Here is a 16,167-nt window from a genome sequence, read left to right on the forward strand (position 1 = left end):
AGCCTAAAGGGACCAAGGCGAGAAAGCCTCGCGAGTTTAACCTGCTGTAGGTATGTTTTAATGTGCCGAGTTGTGGAGTCTATGAGTTGCCTCAAGGGGCTTTCTCACACAAGCGAGGGTTCTCAACTGGTGAAAGTATGATTGGTGTAGAGGAAAAGTTCCGAAAAGGGCCGTTTAACAGACGAGAATTTTTCTTTGATGTACAGTTGTCGAGATGGATGACAAAACGCAGGTAACGAAGAAGAGCAACGTTAGGCAAAGTGGTAGAGGACTTCTCCGTGATGGCGATGGGGGAGGCTCTCGATGCTTTGTCCTTGGACGTCAATAATCATGGGCATCTGTATGTACGTGCGGAGCTATCAATGTTGCTAAACCCCCATGATGGCATAATTCAACGAGTGGTACATCGGCAGGACAGTTCGCTTCCAAGGTGACGAGGCGGGTTCAACAACTGGCTGGCATCTACTACTTAGATACTTTGAGCGGGCCCCTACCTTATCTTGAAGAAGTACACATCGGGCTGTTCTACGGCTGCCAGGTGCCTGCAGCTGTTACTGGTCGGCTCCTCTTCAGTGTTTACAAAGGTACTTGACCCGTTTCTTCTTTGTACACATCTTGGTAATTCCTCTTCCAATTCCAAACTCATCCTCATCATTCACTCATGCAGTCACCAACAAACCCCAGCGTCATTCACGATTGAAACACTCACAAGCTGCAACATCTCCGTCTGATCATGGCAGACACGCATAACCACCCACCTACCCCGACAATGTCGACTCCCCTGAAGAAAGAAGCCCTCACCTTCAGCAGCCTCCCCAGGGAGATCCGCCTCCAGATATGGGAGCACGTCATCAGCCCCAGCGTGCACCGTATCTCCGCCATCTCCGCGACGCCCAGCATGCGCGTCCGGGCCTCGAGCACCCTCGTCCGCTCAACGGCTTCCTCCCGCGCCGCCCTCGCCGTCAGCCGCGCGGAACGAGCCATCATCCTCCGCTGGCTGCTGCCCAACGAGATGCCCGTGATCGGCGGGGGCAAGAACAACAACAACAAGCACGGCGTCCTGCGGTTCCACGCCGCCAGGGACATCATCTGCTTCGTCTGGGAGGTGCTCCGGAGGCAGTTCATCTCCCTGTCCATCAAGTGGTGTCAGGTAGGCCGCTTCCAGGAGGGCGCAGACGGCGACGCAGACCCGCGTCCAGCGTGGATGTCGCAGATTCAGAACATGGCCATGGAGCTCGCGCCCATCGAGGCAGGCTGGCACGAGAACGCGCCGATGCACCTTGCCTTTGCGTCGTTTGGCCTGGGCAACCACTGCTCCTGGTTCAGCGGGCTGAAGCGGCTGTACATAGTATGCGAGCCGCGAGAGGAGCTGCTGCGGCCGAGGTTTCTGCAGAAGACTCATCCGGATGGCACCGTGACCGTCAAGATGGTCAAGGACTACGTCGTGAAGATGAAGAAGGAGCACGTCCGCGCTGCGTTTCTGCACACGGCGACGTACTCGGGAAGAGACGAGACGCACGCGTACATCTCGGGCGCGACGGCGATTGAGAGGCTGCAGATGAGGAGGTCGGCGTGCACCGCGGTCAAGGAGGTTTTTGGGCTCAACAAGAGGCGGCAGAAGCAGGAGCTACAAGGGTCACTCGACGACGGGCTCAAGTTTGATGTCAAGATAGGCGTTTTGCTGCATGTGAGGAAGTAGGGCGGCATTGAGAGGGTTGAGAGATGGGGATATGTTTGGGTGTTTGTGTGGTTGGATCGGACTGGACATGAAGCGGGACATGATGCCGATGATCCCTTTTTGATGGAGTGTTTTTTTTTTTTTTTTGTGTGTGTGTAATACTACCCCTGAATCTAGACAGTTAGAGCGGATTGGGTTGACAGCTTACGAGATGATGTTGTCTTGTTGACGGAAGTGATGCCCTTTGCTGGGGATTGTCTGATGGGGTGGGATGGGATGATACTGCGAGGTAGGTAGTCTATCAGATATCTGGACGTGTCCTAGATGCTCACGATACCCCTGCAACATGGAAAGGCAGGACAGAGTCATCTCTCGAATGACTCTCTTCTCCGACCAAGCAAAAATCCCATCAGGGATATCTGTAATATCACTCCTGGCCTTGACCTTCTCCCCCTTGTAGACACTTGCAGTCAACACAAGCGCATTTCAAAGCAACGATAACCCCGAGCCGTACTCGTACAGTGTCAGAAAACAGCTACATGCCCAAGCACATGCAGTACAAGCCCAATGCGGCGGCCAATGTACCCTCGGTAACGCAGTACCTTGCCCGACGGTACACGCGTCTCTGCTGCTGGTCCAATCACGGAAGGGGGGAACTTTTGCCTGTCTCGCTTGCTTGCTCGTCTGGCGTCTTGTCGTGTCTCGCGGACCCTAACCATGTCGCCACCAGCAGCAGATGGGCAGGTCAGGTCAAGTTCCAGGCAAATGGGCCAACGGGGGAAACGAGCTACTCTTCCTTACAGTAAAGCTGTCGTGGCTTAGTAGGTCTGGCCAATGTGAGATGGTTTGCTGATGAATGATGAGTGAGTGGCGCGACATGCTGCTGGATTTGCTTGAGGGGTTAATTATTATTGCAGGATTGTGCTGTCAATCAGGGCTCTTTTCGGGCGTTGCATTTGCTGGTCATTTTCATGGTTCAATCACTGGCAGAATGATACCTACATAGGTACACCGCTTTGCAGCGCCTGTTCCCTCCAGCATCTGTGAGCGCATAACGAGACCCCTCCCTTACACACGAGTACCGTAGCAAAAAGAGCAGCGCCGCGACTGGTTTGATAGCAGGCAAGCTTGGCATCTAATGTGAGGGCAAGCAATGAAGCGCGGAGAGAGAGAGGGAGAGGCGGAGGAGACGAGCCGACCTCCTTCTGGTGGAGACGAAACAGACAAGAGGATCGTTGTGCCGTCTGGGGAAGTGGGCCAGGCTCCATCTCACCAAATCCACAGCATCCGAGTAGCGCCAGTCTGGGGGCGGGGCGATGTCGAGGCAACAATCAAAAACACCAAAACAACGACAATGGTGATGTCGAAGCAGAAATAATGGGAAGAAAAAAGTGAGGCTCGCGATGTGTCCGTTTGGGGTAATTTCCAGGCACAAGGCGCGGATTTCTGCAGTCATTGTTCCAGCCTCAAGCATGTTACTACTAACTAGCAGGATGCGAGTGTAACCCTCCCCCCTCCCCGGCTGATGAGGAGAAGGAAAAAGGCAAAAAGTGGTGTGGTTGTGTTTGATGCAAGCGGTTTCTGGGGTGGCTTGCCGCTATTGTACGCCTTTATGAATACCTGCCTTAACTCATGCAAAACCACACACAAACGCACACACACACACTGTACGGCTTCAGCAGTCACGTCTCACATGTATCTGCAGGCAGGAAAATACATGCAACGTCGCCCTGTCGCCAATACGACCCCTTCGTACCGCTGAACCTTGACCGTTTCTCCGCATCTCTCCCTCCCCCCCCCAGTCTCACTCCAGGCAAAGGAATGAGTCGGTACATGCTGTCGCTTTTGCTGATACCTGCGTCCTTGTCACCCCAGAGTTTCTGCCGATAGTCCCCGCCTGCCGTTTACTTGAGCGCAAGGTACTGCGTCGTGGCTGCCTTGCTTCTGACCGCGTGAGGGTGGTGTCATCCCTGGATGAGGGGGGGATGGAACCTGGGGCGATTGGGCATTGGGTATATAAGGCAAGTGCGGAGGTATGTGGCTCTTGCTATTGTTCCTTTCTTTGCCTCCCTCCTCTTTCATCCTCATCGTCGTCTTCTCATCAACACTCATCAAGACCTAAACACTCTTCAACAACAACTGCTTTGCGACTGTGATTAACTTCATCAGTCGCCTCACTTGGTATGTTGTGTTCTCGCTCCTTTTGCTCTCTCGATTCCCTTTTTTGCTATCTGAGCACACTCTTCAGACACTAATAACCGGGCATCATCAGAACATCAACTCTCGTGACACTCTCCAACCAAACCTCCATTTCCATCAACAAGACATCACCACCACCACCACCATCATCATCATGGCTCCCCGCGTCCCCCGTCTCCCCAAGGCCAAGCCCACCGAAATCTTCTGCATCAGCGCCGCCGGCGTCGGCGTCCTGGCGCCCCTGTACATGGCCATGCCCGGCGCCGAGGAGCGCATGGCGCGCCAGACGACCAAGTGGGCGCCGCGCTGGGAGCGCAACATCAACTACTTTACGAGCCCTGCCGAGCGCACCGCCCAGCGCATCGAGCCGCCCATTTCAAAGGCCGTCAAGAAGCTGGACGAGAGGCTGCCGCTCGAGAGGATGGCCAAGGGCATGGAGAGGGGCATCCAGAAGTCGATTGCGCGCTTCTCGGGGCCCAAGCCCAGCGAGACGTGAGGCTTTGATGATGTGAACTGGCTCGTCTTTTTCTATACTCTCCTTTTTTTCTCACTATATCTTTCCTTTGTCCATGTTGCTGTTGTCGTCGTTGTTCTTGAGACTATGCTGGCCTGGTTGGTCCGGATGAACTGGTGGTTGGGATGGCTGGAGCCTGTGGAAGCGGGCTCGCCGTGGCGTTGGTCAACCGATTGTATATCAGTCTATGCCTCTGTACACTTCGTCTCTAGCGAAGAGGAGTTGAATACAAATCTGTAAAACACTTGACTGTGTCTTCTAGCTATGAGACTCCCTTGCCTACTGGAGCCTTCAAGATACTTTGGTACTGTATGAGACCACGCCTACCTCGACTTCATGTTTGAAACCAGTCAGTAATTCTCTATGAACATGAAACAACACATTGATCTCTGTAACATCTCATTGCATAGTAAACCTTCTTACATTGATTACTGCTATGAAACAAAGGTTGTAGGGTAGGTAACGACACTTAATACCTAAACGATGTCGCTGAATTTTGGGGCCTCGCCAAATGACTCTATCCCTCTTATATAACAAATGCCGTACAGAGAGGGAACGTTGAAGACGGAAGCTCTCTTTCCTTAATAGACTGAGATTTCCGTGCCAGTTAGACCTAAACCCGTTGATAGCAGATTGTAGACGGAGCATCAATGTAAGGTATGCGCAGTTTCACTCCTGGTCTTTCAAGTGAGGAAGCTCCACCTTCTGACAGAAATGCATCAACAGTTGATGCTGACAGTGTAGAGCGGGTATGTCAATCGGCTTCATAGAACATAGAACTCACGTCTGTTCGTTCGTGGATTGATGGTGAATTTATAGCTGTTTGAAGCGGAGGATGGGTTGAGACAGTAGTGCTAGAAGTGGCGCCAATGTGTTCCTTGAGCTGATGGGTAGCATATGCAGTCAAGCAATGAAAGGCGAGGTGTGTAAGTGAGAGGGGAGATGATTTCTGACGACATGGTTGCCTCTTAGCCGTCATCTCTCTCTCTCTCTCTATTCCTTCTTTTCCTCTCGAGAGGCTGAGATTTGATGTATATTTCTTACCGAGCTGCTGGTACGTCCATCTTCGGGGGAGGTTACACGGCAGATGGGGGGGCTGAGCTGAGTTGTGGACGGGCGTAAAATGCCGCTACATCCAGTCTGCTTACCTGTAACAACATCGTAGTGGTTATGGAGTCGTTTACTATCTTAGACACCCAAGATCGTGGATGAAGCCGGGGCTGATGGAGCTGTGCCATTTGTATTACTCAACAAGGGCTGACGCGGTAGTGATACATACCCTACAAATGCAAAGGTCATGATGAATTACCGTCGTGAACCATGTAAGATTCAGCGACACCTTTGGGCAATGGGTCAAAGCCTGACATACAGATACCAGAATGATATGCTAGATAGTCCCTGATGCTTGTGCTCTGCTTACCAAAGGCTTTCCCCCCACGCAAGTCGGTACGCCGGCAGCCGAAAGCAAACAGCTGCTGCTATTAGTATCAGAGATTTGAGGTCCAGCGGAGCAACAAGATGACCGACTTTGCCGGAGCAAGAGAAGCTTCTACACTGCATCACATCAGCTTATCTTCCTTTCTCTACTTCTTTGCGTTGAATCATCATTCGATTTTTCCCATTCACGCTCCTTACTACATGTTTGTTAGATATTCAATCTCATCCCCGTTCTCAGTCTCTTCTTATTCTTCACCTCTTCATCTAATTAATACCCCAGCTTTTTCGGCTCTTTTTCCCTGCATGAAGAAAAAAAGCCGCTCGGCACCGGCATTGATTAGCCAGCCAATGGGCACGCTCGCAAACCACCCACTAAGATCCTCTTCTCCCCTTAGCTTCTTGTAGAACTCACACACACACACACACTTTGGTATTCTTAGGTGCTCGTCCCAAGTGCCCCCAACACAAAGAGGCAACCGAGGTTTCTTTTTCAATTTTCCCGCGGACAATGTTTTGAGAGGGGAAAGGTTGAGGTTGACGATCTCGTTATAAAGGCTGGCTCGCTCTCCCTTTACTCCGTCGAAACCGAAGCATGACATGAATCACACGCCGTCTCTTGTACTATAGATACCTATAGAAAGAAACCTCTTGCTCATCAAACCTCATCTCATCAAACCTCACCACAACTCATCACATCACAAACTACCGCCGCCACGATGCCCATCAAGTCCCTATACGAACCCCTCGACATCCCCCAGACAAACGTCCTCACGTACCTCTTTGGCAATGGCGCCACGCTCTCCCACGAGCCCATTTGGTTCGACGCAAAGGACCCCAGCAGAAGCCTCTCGCCGCACCAGCTGGTGCAATGGATCCGACGTCTGGGGCTGGGCCTGCAGCGCCTGGGCGTGAGGCGAGGCGACGTCGTCATGATATGCACGCCCAACCACATCTTTGTGCCGGCTGCGTATCTGGGCATCACGGGGTCGGGGTGCATCTTTAGCGGTGCCAACCCGGTCTTTACCGTTGCCGGTGGGTGGTGATACCTATCCCAGTCTCTTCTGATGCCGTCTCCATCTTATATATAAACGGTTGGGCGAGAATATGAACATGATCCTTGGACTAACACCAGATGTGCTATCACGACTGCTACATCCAGAGCTCAGCTACCAGCTCGCCAACACAGAGGCCAAAGCCGTGCTCGCCCACCCCTCCGTCCTCTCCAAGATCCTCGAGGCCGCTGCAAAGGCAAACATCCCCAAGGCCCGCATCTTCCAGTTCTCAGACTCGCCCGCCATCCTCCCGCCGCAGGACGGCGTCGTCGACTGGAAGGCCATGCTGCCCCCTTACGAGGAGGCCTACGACTGGCAGTGGCCGGCGCTGACGCCCGCAGAGGCGCGCCGCACCGTGGCCACCATCAACTTCAGCTCGGGCACGACGGGCCTCCCCAAGGGCGTCTGCGTGCCGCACGCGAGCCTCATCGCCAACGTCGAGCAGTCGATCCACCTGCGCCACGCGCACCGCAAGCCCGCCTGGGACCTGCAGCCGCGCAACCGCTGGATCGGCCTGCTGCCGCTGTACCACGCCTACGGCCAGCTGTACGCCTGCCTGATGGCCGCCAAGACGCTGACGCCCATCTACGTGCTGCCCAAGTTCCAGTACGAGGACTTCCTGGCGACCATCCAGCGCTTCGGCATCACGCAGCTGCAGGTCGCGCCGCCCGTCGTCGTCATGCTGGCCAAGCGGCCCGAGACGGCGCGCTACGACCTCTCGACCGTGCGGCACCTCATGTGCGGCGCCGCGCCCCTGTCGAGGGAGCTGCAGCTGCTGTGCCAGGACAAGTTCGGCTTCCGCATCACGCAGGGCTACGGCATGACGGAGCTGACCTGCAGCGGCATCACCTTTGCCGAGGGCCTGGACGGCGATAACCTGGGCTCCGTGGGCAGGCTGCTGCCCAACTGCGAGTGCAAGCTGCTCGACGACGATGGGAACGAGGTTGGCGCGGGCGAGCCCGGCGAACTGTTTATACGGGGGCCGAATGTGTGTTTGGGGTACTGGCGGAACGAGGAGGCGACGAGGGAGTGTCTGGACGAGGACGGCTGGTTCCGGACGGGGGACATTGCCGTTGTCAACAGCGAGGGCTTGTTTTCCATTGTCGATCGGAAAAAGGCGAGTTTCCTTTTTCTTTTTCTTTTCGAGTTGCAAAACTTTGATTCTCTCTTTTGATTCGCTAACACAAGTCTGTATATGTAGGAGCTCATCAAGGTCAACGGCCTGCAAGTCGCCCCAGCAGAGCTCGAGGCCGTGCTCCTCGAAAACGAGCACATTGCCGACGCCGCCGTCGTCGACATCAAATTGTACGCTGCTCCTCGTCCTCCTCAACTCCCCCTCCTTCTCCCCCTTTCAATTTCCAACACATGCTCCCCCCTTTTTCATCTCCCATTTCAGGAAAGTTTCTTAAGAACTAACAAAAGAGTCTTCTCTTCAACAAACAGCGGCGAAGACGAATGGCCCCGCGCCTACGTCGTCCTCCAGCCCGCCTCCAGGGGCAAGGTCTCGCCCGAGGACATCCAGGAGTGGACCGCCGCGCGGGTGGCCAAGCACAAGCGGCTGGTGGGCGGCGTCGCCTTCATCGACGAGGTGCCCAAGCTGGCGAGCGGCAAGATTGTGCGCAAGGTGGTGCGGCAGTGGTCGAGGCGGGACGCGGAGGAGATGCTCAAGAAGGGGACTGCGCCGGTGAGGGCGAGGCTGTGAAGGGATGTTTGCTTGATATTTCTATCCTTTTTTGGTTTGTATGGTGTTTTTTTTCCCTTTCTTTTGGATAGAGTTGCATCTGAGCCGAGCCTTGTGTATGTAGACATGAAGAGGGAGATGCAGGTAATACAGCCATAGACTCGTCGTCGTCGTCGAATAACCTACTCTTGACATTGGGACAGAGATTCAGTTGCAAAGATGTATCCCAAGCTGTCCATCTGCCAATCATTATAAACCTTTCATCCACAGCCCTCGACAGCCTGTCAAAGAGCATTGCACCATGTAGTACCCCAAGTTAATTTCACCTCGACCCATCCGAGTCCGCCTTTTTCCCCCGATACTTTTCCAAACTCTTTGCTTTCTTGCCCAACACCACTGCGGATTTCCAAAGTCAGCAAAAATCCTCCCTATCAAAGTCTCCATCCCTCTCTCTTTTTTCGTCGCCACACACACACACACTCTCTCTCTCACACACACACATCATCACCCAATAAAAGACAAAGAAAAAAAGGGCAAAGAGAAACTCACAGCGATCAAACAGATAATAACTCGTAACCAACAATATCGGCAGCGCAATAATCGTCGACACCCACCTCCTCGCCGCCCCGTCATACCGCCTCTTATACTCCCTCTTCTCCTCCCTCTTCTTCTCCTCCTCGGCAAGCCTGTCCTGGTGCTGCGCCAGACGCCGCAGACGGGCCGCGCGGAGGGCAGATTCGCGCATCTCGGCCGTGCGCAGAGCGGCGGCGGCTTCTGCTGCTGCTGCTGCTCCTTCTTTTCCTTGTCCTTGTCCTCCGTTTCTGGAGGGCGGTGATGCTGCTGCTGCTGCTGCTGCTGTTGCTGCAGAGGTCGTTGCGGTGATTCGTGGTGAAGAAGAAGGAGAAGAAGAAGAAGAAGCCTTGTTGTTCAAGGGACTCTTTGTCGCGTATCCTGTCCTCCTCGTCGTCGTCACTGGGAGGTTATCGGCCATCTGCCGGAAAAGTTGCCCTTCGTACCGCTCCAGCAAGCGGCTGCGTATCCTTGAGCGAAACATGATGCTGTGAAATCTTCTCTTTTGACCAAAGTGTAATCCCTCTGTGTGATATTTTCCCCCCCTTGTCTCTTGGCTTTGCAATTGGCTGTGCTGGGTGTGAGACTGAGTAATATATGGATGAATTGAGGAGCAGTTGGATTCAGACACACGGCTCCAGCCTTTCGGGGGTTTTTTTTTTCTCATCGTTCGGCCGAAACTCGGGCCAAGGCAGAGATACATAGCGTAGATCCATAGTCCACCTCAAACCACACCTGCAGACAAAGCATCATCACGGCACAGACTCCAATCTCACCATGTCAGAGAACAACACAAGGCTAAATGTTAATGCAAGAGACTTTCTGAATTTAGCGTAGCAATTTCCACGTCTACTTTTGAAATCCTCACCAGCCAAGCGCTTCCTAATATCATTGGATTTGTCAAGAGAGCAGCTAGATGCCCTCATTCTTCAGTATTATTACAATTTTGAATCCCAAAAAACGCCCAGTTTACCATGTCAGAAACCACCAAAACCAGTCCTTTCAACCCTGCAGACTTAATCAATCATCATCCGTGTACCTCGGACCACTAGCCGCAGGCGTCTCGGGCGCGTAAGCTGCAGGCGTTGGGGCTGAGTAGCCTCCGTATCCAGCAGACGGCGTGGGAGCACCAGCCGCTGGTGTTGGTGCCGAGTCCGGGCCTCCCCATCCGCCTTGCCAGCCGCCGGCAGGAGTCGCTGAAACTCCCGGGGTGGGAGCGTTGTAGGCACCGGGCGTGGGCGCGCTCAAGGCACCAGGAGTAGGAGCTGACATGGCACCCCCGGGAGTCGGGGCATCGTAGGCGGCGGAAGACGTCGCCGCTGGAGTGTAGCCCCAGGAGTCGTTGCCGCTGGCCCCGGGCGTCGGCGCCGAAACACCCCAGGCCGGCGTCTTGGAGCCGGAATTCCAGCTGTCCCCTCCACCAGCGTATGCCGGAGTGCGTGAACCGGCCCCGAACGCGTCGCCTGCCGCCGGGGTTCTAGCACCAGCTTGCCAGGCGGGCGTGCGTGAGCCCGAACCGTAGGCTGTCCGGCTTCCGTCATACGGATTGACAGTCCTCGATCCGTCAGCCCAAGCCGGCGTCCGCGATCCAGAGTAATCCTGGCCCTTCCACGCCGGTGTACGGCCACCTGCCATAGGAGCTAATTACATGTCAGTAAGGGGCGGCGGAGAAGACTCGAACATGGCAACTTACTTCGTGATCCCCAAGCGGGAACGCGGTCTGAACCTCCAGCGCCCATTGGCGTGCGGGATCCTCCTTGCCAGCCAGGCACCCTGTCCCCGGAGCCGCGCCCTGCTCCGCCCGGCGTCGGCCGTCCTCTGCCGTTGATGTCAATGGTCGTGCCCGTGATCTTGTCCTTGTAGCTGAGAGAATCCTTAGGAAGCGTAATCGTCTTGTTCTTGGTGTGCAGCTCGACGCGAGCGTGCGTATCCGTCGTGTCCTTGACGATACCCAGGAGGCCCTTGTAGTATCCCTTCTTGATGATGACGGTCTGGTTGATGGCGCGGTCCCGACCAAACGTCTTGGCAATCGGCTTGTTCTCGGTGCCGTTCTTGTGAATCTTGAGGGCCGGGTTCATGGTGGACAAGTCAGGGCCCGACGCTGCTGCGTTAACACGGCCTCCCTTAGCAGCGATCGTGTTAACCATGCTCGCCTTGGTGACAAAGACACCAGCATTCTCGTTCGTCGCGTGCGTGTGCAAAAACACATACGAGCGGTGGATGTGGATAATCTTGCCCTGGCGCTGCTGCCCGGAAAACTCCTTGACCACGTCGTCCAGGCGGATCTCTGAACCCTCCCGATCAGCGGCAACCGCCTGCTTCCTCTTGGGCAGCTTGTTGGGGATCTGGGATGGCATGACTTGGCGAGTGTCTCCAAACTGGTCCAGCACAACCAGCGACTCCCGGTCCACCTTGACAATGCAGCCGACCGTGGTGGGATCGAGCTGCACAAGGTCGTGGAGCTCGTACTGGCCGAGCGATCCCTGTCCGCCAATGTCGCTGGCCTCCCGCAAATCCTTGCTAAAGACTGTCACTTCATTGTTTGTGTGGTCCGTCAGGAGCGTGACGCGGTCCTCGGATATCTTGACCACCGTGCCGACCTCATCCTGGAACTTGCTGCCGCCAATCACCTTGACGTGGTCACCAATCTTGAAGCGCTTGCGGAGGCCCTTGATGGGCACCTCGATGCTCTGGCCCTTGAGGTCGCCCTCGGTGACGAACATGGTGACAATGTCGCCCTGCACATTGGTAGCTTTGCCCACGACGCCTCTCTGCTCTCCAGCATACACCTCGATGATATCGCCGGGCAGGTACGTGACGAGCGTGTTGCTGTCCTTCAAGCTGGCCGCCAGCGCCTTGAGGTCCAGGTTCTCGGTGCCATCGTCGGCACCGCTGGCGAATCGCGTCACCTCTTCCAGCGACGGGTTGACGTCCGTGACCACGAGCTGCTGGATCTTGACGTCCTTGACCTGGAAGCCGTTTTCAAACTCCTCACCCATGTATGTCCAGGTGTTGGTCGTCGGGTTGCCCTGGATGTGGCGCGGATGACGCTTTCGCGCCTCCACCTCGCTGAAGAGCCGCTGGGGCGGCCGCGGGCCCATTCCCGGGGCCCTCTTGCGCTTCCCGTCTGCAGTTACGGCAGAGAGCGCCTCGTCGCGCATGCCGTAGTCGAGTCGAGGAATGAAACGGACCCTCGCCTCCAGGCCGTTTTCGGTGACATCAATGACCTGAGCCAGGTCTCCATTGTGCTTGGCCGGCTTGCGCAGTCGCACCCAGGCGCCCGGCTCCAGGGTCGGCGTCTTGGTGACGCGCAGCAGCTCGGGCATGTCTTTGATATCCACCAGCGTCAGCTTGGAGTGGGGATAGACGTTGAGAATACCATCGAGGGCGACGAGAATATCAGTCTGCCTCTGGGTCTCGACGTAGACGAAGCTCTTCATGACGGAATCTGGGCCGCCGCGCTCAAAAGCCGCGGTAATGGCCAGCTCGTCCTTTGTGCCTCTTCGCTCATCCACTCGCTTCATGATGGAGAGGACGACCTCTCGCTCCTTGCCTTCTTTGCATCGCACGGCCCAGATGCTGGGATCGTCCACACTAGGGAGGAGAAGGCGCTTGGGCACAACGGCCGAGTCGCCAAAGCTCTTGCCGGGTCGTCGATTGCCGTACCGCTGGCGCAGGATCTCGGCCTGTTTCTCGGCGTCCATGCTGGACTCCAGCTCGCGGCGGCGATCGAGCTCGCGGTGTCGTCGGTCATCGTCCAGTCGCGAGCTCTCGACCAGGTCGTCGGGGTGGGCGTTGTCGATGATGAAGTCTTCTATTTCCTCACCATCCTTTTCGTCGTCCTCACCCTCGTCTTCGTCATCGACTTCGGCCTCGATATCGATGAAGGCGTTCCGCCTATCGCGCTGGCGCTTTCTGCGATGACCCTGGGTTATCCGATGTCAGCATCCTCACCGCTACAACGCTCATCGTCAGATGAGAGGGGCCTTCGAATCGGTAGCCGTACATGTTGAACATCATCCTCATCCTCGTCATCCTCTTCTTCCTCTTCTTCCTCCTCGTCGTCATCGTCATGGCGACCACGAGTACCCGCTTCCTCTTCCTCGTCTTCTTCTTCTTCATCTTCATCCTCATCCCGAGCCCTGCGCGACTTGGCAGGCGTGGGCTCCTCGTCATCGTCGGCCTCCTGGCGGCGATTGGGGCTGCTGTCTCGCGCCCGGCTGGAGGCGTCATTAGCCTCCTCGTCGTCAGACATGTCGGCAGGCGCAGGGTTGAAGTCCTCCTCGTCCTCGGAGTCGTCGAAGCGGTCGCGATCGTTGGAAGCCATCTTGGGGACGGCAAAGAGACGCGTGCTGTTTACCGTACGATGTGAGATGGAGAGGTTGAAGGGGGAAGAAAGACGAGGCGTGGAGATGGCAGGAAGGAATTCGCTTTCAAAGAGCCAAGGCGAGTGACCGACACGGGTAATTGTCGGGCTAAACGCGCTTGGCTGACTTGGAGTGGATTTTGGGTGTGAAAAAGGAAGATCCGAAAAGGTCGGGTCAGGGGAGGAGGCAAACATTTATATGTGCGCAGAAGCGGAAGAGAAAAAGCAACTTGCATGTCAAAAAGTCAATCTCTATCTCGGGTGAGGTAGGTATTGATCCTCTTTCTGAGGCTTCTTATTTTAAGCTTTACGGCTGCTGTTGAAACCCTTTAGGTCACAGCCAGCCGCAGCCTTTAACGATCAAGTCTACGCCTTCGGTGATGGAGCTAACTTCGCATGAAGCAGCGTCCTTTTTCGAGCCAACTCTGGGGTGTAAACCGTCGATATACCGACAGAATGAATCTTGATAAGTATTTTAGAAAGTCTGTGATTTTTTGGCCCAAAGACGCCTTATCGTGCGTCAAGTGATCTCTCTTCCAGCTGTCAATGTGAACCTTAACCTACAACAGCCACAGTGAGGAGTAATCTAAAGGAGCTTTCGCCTGTAACAAGCAACTCATTCCTGACGGAAAGCAACTCAAGAGATGCATACGCTCGCTGTATTCGTCAAGCCCGTCTTCTTGAATCTCGAGGCTTCAAATTGCGATAAACTACCTAAACATGTAGCAAAAGGAACCCCTGCATAGGACATGACAACCGCTTCACGCCCCCCCTTGCCCATCCCTTTCACCATATCCATATGGCCAAACTTCCAATCGTTTGCTCGTCACGCCCCCATACTCCAAAGCTGTTGCTGTTTCTCATGCAGCCAGGGCCATCGGTACAAAAAACTCCGGTAAACCCTTCCAAGATGATACATATACCGCCTCCCTTTCCGCCAGACAACCAAGTCTATATCAATCGGAACCAGTCTTCTTTCTCCCCGTTGTCGAGAGATGAGGCTTCATTGGTACAGGTACAGTTCTTGCTGGGCCTCACCTCGACTCACACGCCCACCCAAAAGAGGCTCCTACGTGACTTTTACGCCCCAGACGCCTCGGCCTGCGCCGACGCCGAGCCACTCGCCGCCGTCGGTACCCTGCAAGTGCGGTGCCCAGCCCAGATTTCCGATTTCGTATTCGCAATCCCAGCATGCAACGGGGCTTCTTTGGTTCTCCTGCTGCTGCGAGCCGTTGATAGACGAGCCGCTCATGAGGTCCCACAGGAGCACCTGGCAGTCGTCGGCTCCAGAGGCCAGCGTCCCCCTCCGTGTCGGAGACCACTCAATGCAGTTGATGGGCCCAGAGTGTCCGCGAAGCTCGAGCAGGGCCTGGCCAGGCTGCCGAACATCCAGGATGCGGATCACGTTTGAGTCCTGAGCAAATGTCGCTAGGAGATGGGTATCATGGGGGGACGTAGCTAGTCGGAGGAGCGGGGGAGGGTTCGAAAGAGTCTGCTGAGCAGTTGTAGGGCTCATCCGCTCTCCGGACTCTGTCGTTGTATCAGTTAGCAATCAACCGTATCTCTGTGCATAAACCATCCCATGGGCATTTTGAGTCTGTATTGGATGACAAACCTCGATCCTCTTTGCCTGTCGGCTCGTAGATAATGGTGGAGTGCTCCAGACTCCTCAAGTCAAACATGCGAACGCTTCCGTCCTGGCCACAGCTTACAAACACGTCAACACTCTTGGCGCAGAACCGTACGTCGTAGACCTCCTTGTCGTGCGCAATCAGTTGTGTCTTGGCCGTCAGAGACGGAATGTCCCATATTGTGCAGGTGGTGTCGATGCTAGAGGTGATGATGAGGCTGGGAGAAACAGTGTTCCAGTCGAGCGACGTCAGCGGGGCCGTGTGATCTGGCGTCTTGGAGTTGGACAAGAGCGCCAGGGGTGTCAGCTTCGTAACGGCGGAATCGCGCTGGGGCCGAGTAATGGTGTTTCCTGGGTTCGCCGACGTCTCGGACGGCAACGACCACAGCCGCAGGTGGTCGCCGGAGGTCGCCAGCAGATCAGTGGACTGCTTCTGCGACGAGGGCGGCTCCCACAGCAGCCGCGTGACGGGATACGAATGCGTGGCCTCGGCCACCTTTGAGAACTCGAGACTGTACTTGGATGTGCCGGGCGTGTATACATCCTGCGGCGTCGGGACGACTTGGCTGTCTAGGATTTGGATCTGGCATCGGCCCGTCAGCTTGCATCTTCCATACTCAACTACGGGGGGCACTGGCTTACAAAGTTGTGGCCGTCCTCCAGATAGCTGCCGACGGCGACCTTGCCGGCACCGTTGCCTCGGGGCGTCCACTTGCACCAGTCAAAGGCGTAGATGGGCCACGGAGCCAGGTAGTTGCTGGGGCCCGGCTGGGTGTTTGCGAGTTCGTAGCCCAGGGTGCCGGGGGCCCCGTCGGACATGCTCGAGTCGGCGCGCGGGCGGATGTCGGCGAGGCCCAGCGGCGTGTTGGAAAAGGTGCGCTGGGCGCCCGGGGCGCCGTACTTTGCATCCTGGGGCGAGATGAACTGCGACGACGAGCCGCTGGGCGTGGTGGGCGTGTAGGCGTGGTATGACGAGGACGAGGCCGGGGTGTCGTAGCTGATGGAGCGCGAGTAGGTGTGCGCCATGTTGAGGACGGGCT

At 55.7% G+C, this 16,167-nt stretch overlaps 6 protein-coding genes across 6 annotated transcripts; 3 read left to right on the plus strand and 3 right to left on the minus strand.

Annotated features, from left to right (window-relative positions):
• Nucleotides 1–330: 330 nt before the first annotated feature.
• On the plus strand, nt 331–1,699 carry TRIREDRAFT_107914 (uncharacterized protein; the record flags this gene model as incomplete). The annotated part of the gene is made up of 2 exons (XM_006965642.1): nt 331–340; nt 741–1,699. 2 exons carry the CDS (start codon nt 331–333, stop codon nt 1,697–1,699), a joined length of 969 nt encoding a protein of 322 aa, XP_006965704.1.
• Nucleotides 1,700–3,787: 2,088 nt separating this feature from the next.
• TRIREDRAFT_122108 (uncharacterized protein) lies at nt 3,788–4,555 on the plus strand. Its single transcript, XM_006965643.1, has 2 exons — nt 3,788–3,859; nt 3,951–4,555. Exon 2 carries the CDS (start codon nt 4,032–4,034, stop codon nt 4,371–4,373), a length of 342 nt encoding a protein of 113 aa, XP_006965705.1. The 5' UTR covers nt 3,788–3,859; nt 3,951–4,031; the 3' UTR covers nt 4,374–4,555.
• A 2,011-nt stretch (nt 4,556–6,566) lies between these two features.
• On the plus strand, nt 6,567–8,582 carry TRIREDRAFT_122110 (uncharacterized protein; the record flags this gene model as incomplete). Its single annotated transcript, XM_006965644.1, has 4 exons — nt 6,567–6,860; nt 6,988–7,982; nt 8,082–8,185; nt 8,324–8,582. The coding sequence occupies exons 1-4, from the start codon at nt 6,758–6,760 to the stop codon at nt 8,580–8,582; spliced, it is 1,461 nt and encodes a 486-aa protein (XP_006965706.1). The 5' UTR covers nt 6,567–6,757.
• A 301-nt stretch (nt 8,583–8,883) lies between these two features.
• TRIREDRAFT_107918 (uncharacterized protein) lies at nt 8,884–9,615 on the minus strand (the record flags this gene model as incomplete). The annotated part of the gene is made up of 2 exons (XM_006965795.1): nt 8,884–8,957; nt 9,111–9,615. The coding sequence occupies 2 exons, from the start codon at nt 9,613–9,615 to the stop codon at nt 8,884–8,886; spliced, it is 579 nt and encodes a 192-aa protein (XP_006965857.1).
• A 536-nt stretch (nt 9,616–10,151) lies between these two features.
• TRIREDRAFT_4136 (transcription elongation factor 5) lies at nt 10,152–13,458 on the minus strand (the record flags this gene model as incomplete). The annotated part of the gene is made up of 3 exons (XM_006965498.1): nt 10,152–10,771; nt 10,825–13,057; nt 13,138–13,458. 3 exons carry the CDS (start codon nt 13,456–13,458, stop codon nt 10,152–10,154), a joined length of 3,174 nt encoding a protein of 1,057 aa, XP_006965560.1.
• A 1,108-nt stretch (nt 13,459–14,566) lies between these two features.
• On the minus strand, nt 14,567–16,153 carry TRIREDRAFT_62352 (uncharacterized protein; the record flags this gene model as incomplete). The annotated part of the gene is made up of 3 exons (XM_006965796.1): nt 14,567–15,027; nt 15,113–15,710; nt 15,770–16,153. 3 exons carry the CDS (start codon nt 16,151–16,153, stop codon nt 14,567–14,569), a joined length of 1,443 nt encoding a protein of 480 aa, XP_006965858.1.
• Between the last annotated feature and the right edge of the window lie 14 nt (nt 16,154–16,167).

This window comes from Trichoderma reesei (genome assembly GCF_000167675.1).
Source record: "Trichoderma reesei QM6a unplaced genomic scaffold TRIREscaffold_10, whole genome shotgun sequence".
NCBI lineage: Eukaryota > Fungi > Ascomycota > Sordariomycetes > Hypocreales > Hypocreaceae > Trichoderma > Trichoderma reesei.

Bases quoted from the DNA above. Each gene is read 5' to 3' on its own strand.
- TRIREDRAFT_122108 (XM_006965643.1), top strand. From the start codon at position 4,032: ATGGCTCCCCGCGTCCCCCGTCTCCCCAAGGCCAAGCCCACCGAAATC.